The sequence below is a fragment of the Aphelocoma coerulescens genome, chromosome 2, assembly GCF_041296385.1.
Source record: "Aphelocoma coerulescens isolate FSJ_1873_10779 chromosome 2, UR_Acoe_1.0, whole genome shotgun sequence".
Taxonomy (NCBI): Eukaryota; Metazoa; Chordata; class Aves; order Passeriformes; family Corvidae; genus Aphelocoma; species Aphelocoma coerulescens.
The window spans coordinates 6,454,248-6,470,322 of record NC_091015.1 but is presented as its reverse complement, the minus strand read 5'-3'; the positions used below and the strand labels follow the sequence as shown (position 1 = coordinate 6,470,322).

General features: G+C 42.7%; 1 protein-coding gene across 12 annotated transcripts in view; it reads left to right on the top strand.

Annotated features, from left to right (window-relative positions):
* Positions 1 to 16,075, top strand: part of KMT2C (lysine methyltransferase 2C) — a 195,768-nt gene that overhangs the window by 159,719 nt on the left and 19,974 nt on the right. For all 12 annotated transcript variants that reach the window (XM_069006367.1, XM_069006372.1, XM_069006373.1 and 9 more), the window contains 9 exons: positions 66 to 139; positions 2,758 to 2,940; positions 3,574 to 5,439; positions 6,478 to 6,803; positions 7,578 to 9,397; positions 10,450 to 10,561; positions 11,524 to 11,602; positions 11,718 to 11,781; positions 13,795 to 14,027. In XM_069006367.1, coding sequence (XP_068862468.1) covers positions 66 to 139; positions 2,758 to 2,940; positions 3,574 to 5,439; positions 6,478 to 6,803; positions 7,578 to 9,397; positions 10,450 to 10,561; positions 11,524 to 11,602; positions 11,718 to 11,781; positions 13,795 to 14,027 — 4,757 coding nt within the window. The remainder of the gene's footprint in view (positions 1 to 65; positions 140 to 2,757; positions 2,941 to 3,573; positions 5,440 to 6,477; positions 6,804 to 7,577; positions 9,398 to 10,449; positions 10,562 to 11,523; positions 11,603 to 11,717; positions 11,782 to 13,794; positions 14,028 to 16,075) is intronic.

The following is a 16,075-nucleotide window of genomic DNA, read 5'->3' as shown; positions in this document are numbered from 1 at the left end:
TTGATTTGAAGTATCTAAAATAGACTAATCATAGTCTTGTGTGTTGACACATTTTTTGGTTGCAGACTGGGCTACAAGAGTGAAGCAGATTGCTAAACTATGGAGGAAAGCAAGCTCTCAGGAGAGGGCTCCCTATGTGGTAAGAAAAATTCCCACCTGCATTTGCATACTTCCAGCAAACATATATTTCATTTATAAGAGTATGTTGTTTTGTTTTGTTTGTTTTTAATAACACAAGTTCTAGATTTAGTGGAAGCTCCCTTACTCCAAGAATACCTTTGTAATTTGACCTCTGAATCTGAATACTTCTACCTGTGTTCTTTGTTTGTCATTCTTGGAATAAACTTAATTAGTACTGTGCAATCTAAACACATCAGCTGATGATGAGGACATCTGTGGCTTCCACTGCCTCTCAGCTGCATTTGATTCATGTCTCAAGAGTTCCTGGCTCTGTCTCTTTCTACACAGAATCTCACCAGTTTATTCAGAAGGATAATAACAACTGATAGTGAGGTTCCTCTCCCTTTCATCATCCCCTCTCACTGGACTCCTTTTTTTCCCCATTAGAGTTGCTGAAGTCTTTCAGCCATTGAACTAACAATTGCAGAGGTGTCAGTGCTCACATCCCTGCTTTCCTTGTTTACTTCTACTCCTTGTGTTCCTGCTTTAGTGTTTCCCTTCTCTGCTTACTCTCTTGTATTGCTTGGTGATGGAAACTCTTGTGATACCTTGCATTTTGTGGGGAGCATGGAAGACTCCATTTCTCTCTCCAAAATAAATCACCTTCTTCACATCTGAGTCAAGTGAACACAAATATTTGTAGCAGCTGTGTGGAGTTACATGGTCATTGATTCCATCCTGCAGAACTTCTGCCATTCAAATGGGGTGACCCTTATGCTTTGTGGACGTCTCTGTCGAAGCCTGTGTACATCCAAATCTCAGAACCTATATTATTGATTCTTTTGGACCTTCCCTACCATTGTTGGCAGATGTTCTTTTCTTTAACTTCCTGGCACATCTCCATTCTCTCCTGGTTCTTGTCTTTGTTTCTTCATAGCAGCAATTGGATAATCACTCTCACTTTGCAGCTCTCTGTGGATTTTGCAGTTTTTGGTCTCTTAGCCTTCCCCTACCTGCCCTTTTTTTCAAATAGTCCCATCAGTAATCGAACTTGATTCCTCTGCGTGTTGATGACTCAGAGTTTAGTAGTACTGCCCTCATCTCCTGCTGTCCAAATTTAAAAATTCCCCTTATCTCTGACAACTTTTCAGAGTATAAATCATATCCCAAACTAAGTGTGAGAAGTGGAGTTCTTGATCTTCCTGAAACCCTTTCCACTTGAAAGAATAATTCTCTCGTTTCTTCTTTGTATCACTGAGGCATCGTCGTTATTCTCCTTTTTATTCAGCGTTGCAATTTTAGCACCTTTGGACCTTTATGTCATCTTGCCTGTGCCATAGTTAATCTTGGTGATTCCTTCTTTGTAGTTATTTATAAGATAGTACCCATTTAAATGGGTGGCATTTACCACTTCACAATTATTTCTACTACTGATGGCTTTATTTTTCATTGTTCTTAAAAAATGCGGTCCTATCCTTGTGATGGGTATCCAAAAGTCAGCAGCAAAAATTATTTCCCATATGTTCAGGAGGAGAGTGCAGGCTCCTGCACACCAGTTTTTACACTGATACTAATCATAATAATGTAATTATTATTAAAGCAAGATGTGGTTAATTCATCTCAGAACAGTTCTTGTGCTCCTGCCATGCAGCTCCTGCTGGAGTTCCTGGCACTGTGCACACAAGAAGCTGCTGTGGTGCCTCTCCTGAGGGACTTGCACTCTGATGGGTTGAGTGAAGGCTGAAATGAAATTCAGAGGAGTGTTAGTAAATTTTTACTGTAGGCTTTTTACTTAGCATGCACAGTCCTATCACTTACAGGGAAAAATGACAGTGATTTTTCTGCTGCTGTGACATGGGTGCTCTCATCCATGTCACTCTTTCATTGCTGGGGGGGGAAGTATTAAAGCCTTTTCCTCTAGTCAACTCCTACTTGACAGCTGCAAATAAATTTGTGAAAAAGAGGATGTGGGGGTTTGGTTCAGAAAAGAAATCACATCCTAGATTGGTGGTAAAACAGGCTCTTTCAAACTTCCATTAGATACTTTAAAGTGTCACTATGGCTGTAAAATGCCTCATTGAAGAGGAATTGCTGTGTCTCTGTACAGTTTTTCCTGATCCATAAGCCCATGTCCTATGTTTATACTGTTAGCAGACTCAGATCTTTAGAGGTCATTTAATGGACTAGACTGTATTTTTCTTGTCGTTGATGTTCTCCACATTAGGGGCCTTTATTGATCCAAACATCATCTGCTGTGCTCAGTCTTCACATTGTAGACCACACCAATATGTGATTTGAAAGGTAAACTGGTGGGATTAATGATTTCTTGGCACAGCACAGTGCCTAGAACAGACACTCTCCTGTATAGAAAAGCTTTGCTAATAGGTTTACTAATTTAGTAATTGCTAGTAACCTCTTAGTTCCTTCTATATATGTTAAACACAGAATTTCTATAGAGGTGAAGTATTTTCTGTTTGGAATTATTTTTGAGATGCATAATGTCATTTCCACAAGGATGTGTGTGATTAAAACAGGCTGTACAAATAATTTGGTGATAGATTTTGTAGGAATAATAGTGTGCAGTGTGCACACTCAGTAGAAGAAAATAAGGCTAACTGCATTTTTTCTATTTTCCAGCAAAAAGCCAGAGATAATAGAACTGCTTTGCGCATCAATAAAGTACAGATGTCAAATGACTCCATGAAAAGGCAGCAGCAACAGGATAGCATCGATTCCAGCTCACGCATCGACTCCGACCTCTTTAAAGATCCATTAAAACAGAGGGAATCGGAACATGAGCAGGAATGGAAATTCAGACAGGTGTGTAGCACTTAGGGCGTTTTGTTATTTTCTTCCTTCTTTTTATTGTGTTGTTGGAATCTGATGTAATAAAATCAATTTGAATCTTTCTTTGTAGAAGAGTATAAAGTCAGCCATTCTGCTTGGGAAGAAAATAGATGTTAACAGAAGACAAGCTGCTTGTAAAAAAAACTTTTCTTTAGATTTTGACTCTTAAATCCCATGCATTATAGAAACAGGTTGTTCTTTCTCTGCATGGCTGGCTAGTGCAATAGGTTTTTATTACATATCCTGTATTGCAGTAACCTTGTCCTGCAGACTGCTGCCTCCCATGGGGCTGAGTGTCTCTCAGAGCCTGCGCCAGTGCTGCATGTCAGTAACCTTTGTCTCCAGAGTATAAGGTTGGAAAGCAGTGATGCTCTTTAGGCAACCTGGGAAATTCTTATTCCCAGGCAAGCAAGATGCATTTACCAAGGTAATTGAACTTTACAAATGGCTGGACTCTCTGCTCCCATTGCATTTAAAATCTGCATTTGTTTGTAATTGATGTTGGATGTGTCCTAAAGTTTTAATTATAGATTCAGTCATTGGAAAGATTTTGTATACCCTAAACTTAGAAGAAGTGTAACGTTTTTCCTCATAATTTTAAAACAGCAAATGCGGCAAAAAAGTAAGCAGCAGGCCAAAATAGAAGCCACACAGAAGCTGGAACAAGTGAAAAATGAGCAGCAGCAACAGCAGCAGCAACAGCAGCAGCAGCAGTTCAGTTCACAGCAGCTCCTGAACCAGTCTGGCTCAGACACACCCAGCAGTGGGATCCAGAGCCCCTTAACGCCGCAGACTGGCAATGGAAATATGTCTCCTGCACAACAGACATTCCATAAGGATCTGTTCACAAAGCAGCAGCTCCCTGCTACGCCTACATCAGCGTCCTCAGATGATGTGTTCCTAAAGCCGCAAGCCCCACCTCCCACTCCCACCCGAATCCCAGTACACGATTCACTGTCTCAGTCTCAGACTCCTCAGACATCATCACAACAGATGTTTTCTCCAGGTTCCACAAACACAAGGCCTCCTTCTCCAATGGATCCATATGCTAAAATGGTGGGAACACCCAGACCAGCACCCATTAACCAGAACTTTGTTAGGAGGAACACCATTGCCCCATTAGATTCCTGTGCAGCACAGTCATCCATATCTCGGGAGCCGTCGGGAAGCAGGCCTTCGCCAGTCAGGGACTCATGTTCTTCATCTCCAGGTAGCAGCGATCCCTATGCAAAGCCACCAGACACACCCAGGCCTGTCATGCCATCAGAGCAATTCTCCAAACCATTGGGGGTCCCACGGTCACCCATAGTTATGGAGCAGTCAGGGAAGGTACCTTTAGCTGCTGGAAGCAGTGATCCATTTACTAAGCCAGCTCCTAGGACTGACACGTTTCAGAGACAGAGAGTAACCTCTGCTGACGCTTATGCACGGCCTCCATTAACTCCGACTCCTGCTCCTGTTGATGGGAGCCCTGGACCTTTCAAAACTCCTCTGCGCCCTCCTCAGTCCCCACAAGATCCTTACTCATCCATGCCAGCCACGCCACGGCGCGTTGCTGTTGATCCCTATGAAAGGCCCCCTCTGACACCGAGGCCGGTGGATAACTTTTCCCATAACCAGGCCAATGATCCCTACAGCCAGCCTCCCCTCACTCCCCACCCCGCAATAAAGGAGCCTTTTGCCCATCCGCCGCGGATAGTGCGGCAGCAGGGTGATTCTTTCCCTCAGTCTGGGCCCATTTCAAGGCCAGCTTCTCAGGACCCTTACTCCCAGCCTCCAGGTACTCCTCTGCCAGTTGCTGATCCTTATGCCCAGCCCCCAGGAACTCCTCGTCCCAGCACAGTGGATCCATATATGCAGCAGCCACCTACACCAAGACCTGCTCAGCCTGCAGATCTGTTTGCTCAGTCCTCAGCAAATCAGAGACATTCTGATCCATATGCCCAACCTCCTGGAACACCACGGCCAGTTCTCAGTGATCCTTACTCTCAGCAGCCAGCAACCCCAAGGCCAGGGATTCCTGAGAGTTTTAACAGACCTGCCATGACAAGGCCGGGACTAATACCAAATAGAGATCCTTTCCTGCAGACACCACAGAGCAGGTTGCAGGGCACTTTTGTCAGGCCGTCAGATCCATGTTCTCAAACTGCCAGGTCTGCAGGACCTGCAATAACAGATTCATTTAGCCATGGTGCAGCTACTCCAGCACGTGACCCATATGATCAACCACCAATGACTCCAAGACCTCAGCCAGAATCTTTTGGAACTGGTCAGCTGGTCCACGATGCTGCCGAACAGCCACGGCCTGGATCTGAGGGCACCTTCAGTGCATCCGGAAATTCTCCGATGACTTCTCAAGGACAACAGTTTCCCAAAGTTTCCCAAGTTCCTGGCCCAGCACCCACCACGGGAGTAACAGATACACAGAATACCATGAATATGTCTCAAGGAGATACTGAGAAGTTAAGACAGGTGAGAATAATGTTCAATTCTGATTGTATTAAAATTTTATAAGTAGAAGAATTTCCCCCATTCTTGTTAATACTTGAAGTTTCTTGCCATTAAACATAACCACATGTAAGATAATTACCTTAATTTACTTAGTATGTTAGTATGGTCCTCTTGGATAGAACCACAATATACAGAATATAGAAACATCAGTAATTTTTAAGGAATTTGGACAAGATCCAAGAAAAGAAGCAAAAGTCTATATTTGAAGCCACGGAAGATGTAGATGGTTGGTCTGTAATAGTGCTTTTAGCTACAGTCTGAGGGGAAGAAAACATTTTAAAAGGACAGTTAGTTCTATTCTGTAACAAATGAGGTGTGGAGCTGATGTCAGTGACTTGTTCACTGGCTGGAGAAGGGAGTACAGGCAAAGATCTCAGACCACACGTCTGATTTTGCAGTTGGCCGGTGTTTTGAGCTGAATCCTTCCCTTGGTCAGTGCTCTTCTTGAGGCACATTCACTCCAGGTTTCTGTCTGTGAATGTTTGGCAAACAGCTCTTGCTGAGAGGTAGAATTACGTTCAGCTTGTGGACAGCTGCTCAATCTTTTGTTTGGAAGGAGGGATGGGAAGTGAACTTAATGGAAAATTGGTGGTATTTATCATACAGGGTTAGAGTAAACTCTGCAGCTGTGGCATAAACCTCTTGCTGAATTTTCTTCAGAAGACCTCTGGTCACCTTTGTCCCTCAGAATGCACTTCTCCTGTGGTGAAAGGGCCTGCATTACTGGAATAGAAGAAGGGAAAGAGAGTTGCTGCCATGTTAATTGGTAGAATGGGATCACACCATACACTTTAACAAGAGGTCTGGATGTTAGGTTGTGTTACCAGCACCTTTCACCATTTGACCCCCCTTCTCATTTCTGAGGTGATTATGGTTGTTTATAATATTTTTCTGTAACAACTGAAGGATTTCTTTCCTCCAAAAGGCTTAACCTAGCAGAGTGTAACACTTCAAAAATGTCAATTGCAGTGTCAAGCATAATGATTTTCTTCTAAACAGCGCCAGAAACTACGTGAGATTATTCTACAGCAGCAGCAGCAGAAGAAGAACGCAGTTCGCCAGGAAAAGGCCTTGCAGGACACAGCAGCTCCTCCCCATGCAGCCCCTCTTCAGCATTGGCAGCAAGACAACTTAAATCAAATTTTTAACCGCCCTCCTCCTCCCTATCCTGGGAATATCAGGTCCTCTGTGGTCCCTCCAGGTGGGCCAAGGTTCTCCATGTACCCAAAGGACCAGCGTGGGCCATTCCCTGGGGATGGGCAGTTCAACAGGCCCCAGTTTCCAGGAGATATGAACACCATGGGGATGAGACCTCATGGTCTGAGGTAAGCTCTTGGATCTCTTAAACCCAGGGTATTACAGGGACAGTTAGATAAAGGGGGCTTTTTGGACAGGATGAAAAATCACCTACAGGAGCTGGTAACCTTCCTGAACTCCATACATGTAGTGGGTTTTCCTGTAACATTAGAATGTGTGTTTTACACTCTTTTGTTGGGAATTATTCAGAAATACAAATGGAGAAACTGCAGAAGTAGTCGAACTTGGTTGACCTGAAACATCTTGTTGTCCAAGGCTTTGGGGCATTTCTAAAAAAAAAGTAAAAGATCAGACTTTATATTTGATGTCTTAATAATGAATAAATTCATTTCTAATGTGTATGTAATCAAACACAGGGTTCTATCTGTGCCATTTTTACAATGAATTCTGCAGTGTAAAATGAATACCAGTATCAACATACATTGTTATCTCAGAAATTAATTTTTTCAGTATCTGGATTTATTTTAGTAATTTCTAAATCCACACACTGGAGTTTTTTTACTCTGAATTGCATTAACATGTATTTTAATTACTAGGTTATTTCTGACTGTCAGTTTTCTATCCATTATTATTATTGAAATTGAAAACAGGTTGTTTATTAAACATAATTAAAGCAATTATTTTATTGTAGTCATAAAGCTCATTTAAATGTAAGCATACTCAGTCAAAACATTTATTTAAATATCTTGATGAATGCATCATGTAAAGCATTTTGGTGAATAGTTATTTAGTCATGTGAGACTGAGAAAAATGATGATTTAGCCTTTCATGCTTTATTTTAGATATGGGTTTCCAGGAGGTGGCCATGGTCCACCCTCGGGTCAGGAACGTTTCCTTGGTCCTCAGCAGCCAATGCAGCGCCCTGGAGTTCCCCCCCAGCTGAGGAGATCCCTGTCTATTGATATGCCCCGGCCAGTGAACAATCCACAGATCAATAACACCTCTGGGATCTCGCAGCACTTTCCCCCGCAGGGAATTCCAGTCCAGCAGCATAACATCCTGGGCCAGGCGTTCATCGAGCTGCGTCACAGAGCTCCTGATGGGAGGCCCAGGCTGCCCTTCAATCCTACTGCTGCCAGTGTGATGGAGGCAGCAGCTCAGCACCAGCGGCACCCCGGGTTCCTGCCCAGGCAGGATTTCCCAGGCCCAAGACAGGCAGAACCGCTGAGGCACAATTCTCAAGGAATACCAAACCAGTTGCAGATGTCTGGAGGTTTGGAGCACATGTCCCAGTCCCAGCAGGATCAAATCAATCCTGAGAACCCACCTGCACTTGTAATGCGTTCTCTGGGTCAGCCAGTTGCTGATGCATTCCCAGGACCGTCTTTGTCTGCATCTGCACCAAGTGATGAATCTGCAAACTTGCAGATTCCCAACCAGCCAAGTGATGGTCTAGAAGAAAAGCTTGATCCTGATGATCCTGCTGTAAAAGATTTGGATGTGAAAGACCTTGATGGTGTTGAAGTCAAGGATTTAGATGATGAGGATTTGGAAAATCTGAACTTGGACACAGAGGATGGGAAAGGAGATGAACTGGACACTCTAGATAATTTGGAAACCAATGATCCTCACCTCGATGATCTTCTGAGATCGGGGGAATTTGATTTAATTGCATACACAGATCCAGACCTTGATGTGGGGGATAAGAAAGGAATGTTTAATGAAGAACTAGACCTTAGTGTCCCCATTGATGACAAACTAGATATCCAGGGCAAGGCAGAAGAACCCAAACAGAAAGAACAAGGTGAAAAAACTGTTGCCCCTGCTGAGACCCAGTCTCCACCAAAGAAATCAGCTACAGAAAATGAAATTAAAACAGAAGTACTTTCCCCAAACACTCAGGAGGAAAAGAAGAATGAAAATGAAAAAGGTGATGGAAGTACTGAGTCCACAAGTACCCAACAGGCTGCTGAAGTGGAGTTAAAGGATGGAGAAAAGGCTCCTGCACAACCTGCTAACCCAGAATTCCCTGACAAAACTCCTGCTGTTCCTAGTCAAGATACAACTGTGCCTAGTCCAGATGCTCAGGGAGCTGCTCCACTGCCTGTTCAAGGAGCAGTAAGTTCCTGCAGTATTTCTGGGTCCACCCCAGTCCTTTCAAGTTTGCTGTCTAGTGAGAGCTCAGACAATGCTGAAGCAAGAGCTCTGGGATCTCCATCTCAATCTCTGCCACCCACACAAATGAACCATGGATCAGGTATTCCACAAACACTCATGACACCTGCTGGACAGATCTTGGAAAACACTTTAAATTCAAATCTGCCCATGGTTCCACGAATGAACCATAATTTTTCTCATGGGTCACCAAATCCAGGATTTATTCAGGGTCAGTCATCTAATCATAACTTTGGGACGGGACAGACATCTAATCAAACTGTGGCTGTACCAAACCGTCCTGGTCCCAGTGGCATCTCTGGTCCCCAACAGATGATGCTCCCTCAGCCATTAGCTCAGCAACAGAACCGAGAGAGGCCACTTCTGCTAGAGGAACAGCCTCTTCTTCTGCAGGACCTCCTGGATCAGGAGAGGCAGGAGCAGCAGCAGCAGAGACAGATGCAAGCCATGATTCGCCAGCGTTCGGAGCCATTTTTCCCCAATATTGGTATGTGGGTGTCGTGTTTCTCTGTGTTCCAGTTGTTTTAAAAATGCAGCAATAAACAGTTAAATAATCCACAGCACTGCAAGACGCAGGTAAATATGTAGAGCTTGAAGGTGGCATAATAAAAATCAACCTCCATATTAGGTACAAAGGGAGTATGAAAATTGAGCATGTAGGTGGAATTTTGAACTCTGGCAAGGCTCCTGTTGTCATTACCAGGATCAGGGTAACTCTGCTTTACTGATAATGTTTGTGACATCAGCTGTGTCACATACTCTCTTTATACTTTAGGCTCTCATGAGATACGGAGCAAATATTTCCTTTGTAAACAGAATTAGGCAATGAGGTGCACTAGCTGACCTTCTGATACTTGATCTATCAATTCTGCGTTTATGGTTGTTTTATGACTTCTTTTGCAGTATTTGGTGTGTCACAAGAAAAGGGATTATCAAAAGCTATTACTAATGCACAGTCTAGGCAAGGCCTAGAAACATCACAAATAATTATGCTTGTACTAAAAGAATTTTAAGAAGAACTGTGGTTGCTTGTTTAATATAACCCAGCAGTCTGAGCATTCAAATCAAGACCCATCACCATCATTTAATTGTTAATGAAGCACTAAATTTTGAGAATTGCATAAGCTACATTGACCATCAAGGCCATTCTCATTGTGCAGTAGTGATGGTGTGCCAGTTGCCAGTTGTGATCACAAAAAGACTTTTTCCTGAGTCTTAAACCTATAAATAGAATTTATTAATCTGTTGGGTCACAGGCCAGATTTGGTCTAGAGCACTTCTCAGACTGACTTGCTTTGGTTTTTGTGTTGTGGCTGAAAACAAGGACAGCTGTTGCTGGACTAACTTCTCTTAGAGGGTACATGAAAGTGCTTATTAATGTGGAATATCAAAGCGGAGAAGACAATTAATGTGAAATAGGAATGCAATTAATGTTTTACTGAAGATTTACATATGAACTAAGTGTAAACAAGTGATTTCCATTTAATAACTTGTAATGTTTCAGCTGTATGATTCACTGCTGCTGTTTTTCTCTTACAGATTTTGATGCGATTACAGATCCCATAATGAAAGCAAAAATGGTGGCTCTTAAGGGGATCAACAAAGTCATGGCACAGAGTAATATGGGGATGCCACCAATGGTCATGAACAGGTAGGCAACATTTGATACCAGTCTTTAGGACTACAAAATATAAAAGGAAATGACAGAGTTTGGGGAAACTGTGTGCAGGAAATGAAAAAAAATGCTCTCTGTCATGTAGTTTGCATTTTATGCTAACACAGGATTATCTCCTAGGAATAAAGCAAGTGTGGCAATAGGAACTATAAGAGTTATTCAAATGCATCGGACTTGTGTTCCAGTTGTAATGTCATAGGTCAACATGGCCAGCATGGCTTCACTGTTGATGCTATTTCTTGTTTTCCCACTTCCTAGTTAGGTAATGACACATCTCCCACACCTTGTGCTAGAAAACTGGGGGTGACAATGTAACAGTGGAACCTCATGTTGAAGCAAATCATTTAATGCTGGGTATAATTAAGATTTAGCCCAAGGAGTGGAAGTTCCATCCTCTCCTTAAATCCCTTCTGAGGACAAAAGGAGCTATGAACTGTGCAGGCTGCACTGGGACTGTCCTTAGGGTACTTGGGGAGTCCATGGGCCAGGGCAGACCTGTGCCTGTTCTTTTTGTGTGGCCATTCAAACAGGTTTTTTCTGTCCAGTGCCCCATGATAATACATGGCTTACCCAAGGTGGACATTTACCCAGCTCCAGTTGACTGTGCTGGTGACAATGAAAGCTAAGTACATTCAACTGATTTTCTTTAAATTATAAAATACTAAAATACAAATACAGATTTGTGTGTGTTTCCACTGCTCTAGCCCAGTAGGTCATATTTACGTCATCTCTCTGAATAATGTAAAATGCTGTAATTTCAACCAAAGGCAAAATGTTGTCTGTATCTCCAGACGTTGAAAAGGTTTGGTAGAGAAGTTCAAGCCAATGTCTAAAAAATATTTGGGTTCTTTGTTTAAGTTGGCCATAATACAGAAGGTTGTCCCTCTCCTAAAATGCCGGTTTTCAAGATTGTAATTTCACTTTCTGTTTATCAATAGGTTTCCCTTTATGGGTCAGCCAGTGCCAGGAGCTCAGACCAGTGAAGGCCAAAATCATATGCAACAGGCAATTACACAGGTAATGCAACTTGATATGGGCTTGGAAAAAAACTGTTCAATAATGATAACTAGGTTTTGGGTATTTTAATTGAACTGTGATTTAATATCCTTGTCTGTTTTACTGAAATTTTTAGGATGGAAGTTTAACACCTCAGATTGCTAGACCTAATCCTCCCAGTTTTGGTCCTGGTTTTGTCAGTAAGTAAATAATTAATAATTTATTGTATGGGGTTTTTTTCATTTTACAGTTCTGTTTTCTGTAAAATGAACTATCCATAAATGGATCCTGTCTCTCAAAAAAATCATCCTTTTAAAATTGAGTCATTTCATCATTATGATGCCAGATAATGAAGGGGAGTGCATAGTAAATGCTGTTAATACTTTTCCTAGAAGCTGTCATCAACAAAACACCATACGGAAAGAGGGAAACAGAAAATTGACATTATTTGGATTTGTGTGAGAGCAGTAATCTATTAACTGGCAGACTGCTATAGCAGAAACCTGGTCTTTGGTTGTGTTGCAGTATTCTGAGCTCAGTGAGAACAACTGTCTGTATCGATGGGATTTTTTATTTCAGAAGCAGAAAGTTTTGTGCAGCATCATGGTCATTGGAACAAATACCAGAAAAAGTTTTCCAGGCATTGGTTAGGCAGGCTTGGCTGTGAAGCACAGTTGTTGAAAGCAGAAATAAACACTAGCTTTTTGCATTCCATATTTCTGGCTGCCCTAGATCAATTGTGAATCCTAGTCTCTGTGATAAGAAAGATTTATTAGCAGAAATTAAAACTGAGCATATGTTGGAATAGAAAGACCATGTGTAAAAAAGTTTTTCTATAACTACAAATACCTCACTTGATATATATGAATAAGAAACAGAAGTAAACACATTCACATTTTCCAGAAGCTGGAGTAGCAGCACTGAGTGTGCAATAAGGAGCTTTGGCAAGATTATCACATGGCACTCAGCACAGCACTACTCTGGTTGGTGGTGGTGGGTTCTGAGCACTTGAGTAAATCTGTTTCTCAGTTCAGTAGTAGTTACCCTTACCTGGAACTCATTAATATTTCAGTACTTTCACGTTGCTCATGTTACTCTCAATTGTCCCCTCAGTTTATGGGATCAGTTCTGCAGAATTTTTCCCTGAAAGCACCTCGAGGCCATAGCTCACCCTGAGTGGGTTTAGTTGAGCTGTTCAGAGTCAAAGCAGTCACTGATACAGTGACTGCTAAAGTAGAAGGTGGCAGAGTGGAGCACAAGAGGATGTGGTTATATTGAAATCATGCTGCTGTGTGGTATCCCTGTTAAACAAGGATCTTTACAAGGAAGGTCTGTGCTGTGTTCCTGGTGTCCCAGCTCACTGAAAATGTGATCAGGAGACAAATAACACCATTGCCCATGTTCTCTCTTGCTTTCTGTGCTTAGTGCAGATCGAGTGTTATCAGACATGGTTGTTTTGCCTCCAGAAAAACATTAGAGAGCAATGGACTGCCCGTGGCAGATGAGCATTTGTCATTTGTAAGAAGAGCAATGTCTCTATTACAGCCTAAATGAGAGGCATTTATTTTGGGGGGAGTAAATGGCACTGGTGCTGAAGGCCCTGTGCTGAAGGCTGCCACTGACAAAGTGATTTTTACAAAGACAGTATCTTTCTTTCACTTCATGAATATTCGATGGTGTTCATCATTTTAATATTTTTCTTAGAAGCGGTCATAAAAATAAATTCTGTGTGTACAACAGTTTTCTGCAAACACCAGAATTAATCAGGCTGTGTTTCCTGTAAGTTTATGTCCTTGCTCCTTAATCTCTTTATACTTGAGTACTTCCAGAGATCTTCCATGTCCCCTCTTCTGTTGCAGAACAGGGAATCACTGGGTTCTCTAGCTGTTCCCAAAGCTACATTTGCTCACGGGCAAGTGCATGTTTGCTGCCTCAACAGCTAGCTGATACCTCCCGATATGGACTGTGTTAAAACCGTTTTCTCTCACAAATGCAGTTATTTGGATCTGTGTCCTTTACTCAGGTCACTCCAAGAGTTTAGTATTGAAATACCAAATTCTCTGTCAAATTTGTCTGAATTTGATCGCTAGTCTCTTAAAATGGCAGGAGGGGGGGTGGCGATGGTTAAACTTGAGCTCTAAAAAGTAGGATGAGAGCTCATCTCCTCATCTCCAGGATGAGATCATATCACACTTCATTTCCCTTCTCTCCAGACGATTCACAAAGAAAGCAGTATGAGGAATGGCTGCAAGATACACAACAACTTCTTCAAATGCAACAGAAGTACCTGGAGGAGCAAATTGGAGCCCACAGAAAATCCAAAAAGGCCCTCTCAGCCAAACAGCGCACAGCCAAGAAAGCCGGCCGGGAGTTCCCAGAGGAAGATGCAGAGCAGCTTAAACATGTTACTGAGCAGCAAAGTATGGTCCAAAAACAGCTAGATCAGGTAATCATCTGGAATCCAGACTGTTCACCTTGCCACTGAGCTGTCACAGTGGTAATAACTCTTTCCTTTAAATCTTCTGAAAGATACAGTGGAGCTCTACTTAAAGGGAGCCACTCCCTGTTCTGTTTTGCGTGTGTAACAGCATTGCTCTGGAGAGTACATGGACCCTGGAGCTGCAAAGGAGTATGCTGTGGCAAACACTATGACAAAAAGCTGGGTTAGTACTTTGGGAAGAGGGGAATTCCTTGACAAAATGACTTGCAGAGTTCTTGACACCATGCAAAGCAAAAATTAAATACTCGGAGAAAAGTTTTAGCATGCAGGGCTTTGTTTCAGGCTTGAATGAACCTCCTAACCCAATCTTCTTTTCCTACAGTTTGAAAATATCTTTCCATTATATCTTTAGAGTTAGTCTAGTTGTGTGCTCTGTCTCGTTCCTAGATGCTGGTCATCAGTATTGTGTCATGGAATAACACAGGTCAAAGGGATATCTGGAGATCTTTTAGTCATGATCAAAGCAGAAATAGCTTCATGATTAAATCAGGTTACTCAGCACCTTGTCAGTCAAGTTTTGTAAGTCCCCAAAGATAGAGATTTCCCAGCCTCTCTGGGCCCCTGTTTCTACATGTAACCACTTTCACTGGGCTTTGTTTTCCTTTCCTTATATTCAGTTGGAATTTCACATACTGTAACTGTGGTAATAGTGAGATGAAACCTGTGATAGGTTTGTTAAATCTGTGCTTTGCCCACCAGTAGTGAATGCTGTGGTTCCTCAAGACATTTTTTATAAATTATCTGGCATGATTGTCAGGATCAGGTCGTCCTGCTGAAAATGAAAATACTTTAGAATTACCCTTTACTAGTATGAAGGAAAAAAATTGGCAGCAGACAGTTTGGACTGAAGTCCTGAGTGATATCTGACCCTTGAGTTCTTGCTCCTGTGTTTCTTCAAGACAGAGTATGTGCTGGATGGGATATTAGTTAGCTCATCTTTCCACTGTGTGGAAGAGGGATGGAGTGGGTAAATTATGTCTACGTAATTTTTTTTTTCCCTTCCACAATGAATCACAAGTAGAAAAAATGAAAAAAAATTCCCTTTAACCAATCTTTATCATACATATACGACAGTCTAATCTTATGGTGGAGTTAGAGTGAAGTAACAGCTGCTAATCATGGCATTGCTGGCAGATTCATTTACTGCCCCCTATTTAAGGTTCTCCTATTTGTAATTTTTAAATTTAAATTTAATCTGCTGCTGGCAGAAGCGTTTCACTGCCCTTTAGCCACTGATTTAGACGGTGGTTGATTCATCCACATCTAAGCACCATTTTGTTCTGTACCTTGTAGGAGCTGAAATGAGGTTTAAAGTCTAGTTTTAAGGACCTTCTATTGGAAGCAATTTGCCACTCTTTCGGATCAGATCAAGTAATTTTTCTGCAGTCAAGCTTCTGTTAGTTTTTGAAAAGTCTCTGTATATATGGAGAGAGAAAAGAGCTCTTGGATCCCTACGAGTGGCTGTTCCTGGGCACAGGCACGGAGAGCCCGGAGCTGACTGTGCCCCGGAGCTGATGTGAGACAGGGTTATTGGCCAGGCATGGAGCCACGTAGACCCTGCCAGATGGCCCCTGTGGCACTGTGCCTGTGCTCACAGGCTCTGCCCTGCTCTCCCTGCACTGCTGAAATCTCCAGCTTGGCTCAGGGCCTCTGGGGGAGCTCGGCATGGGGCCTTGGACACCTCAGCTCATTCCAGGGACAGTCACGGCTGATCCACCCCTGCAGGCCCTGGAGGCTGTGGTGCTTTGGATGCTTCATGGTACAGCCCCACAGAGCCTGCACAGGTTTAGTGCTGTAGGACCACGGAGAAGCCCTGGAGCACTGGTTCTGTGCAGTGCACATGGATCCAGTGGCTCTGTGCACTGTTTATCCAGCAGTGTCAGTGCCAAGACAGAGCTCATAAACCATCTTGGACCTGGGATAATTGTGTAAATAACCTTTTGGGTGCATCTCTCCTGCAGCCTGAAGTGTGTCCTGTGGCATCACTGTTACCC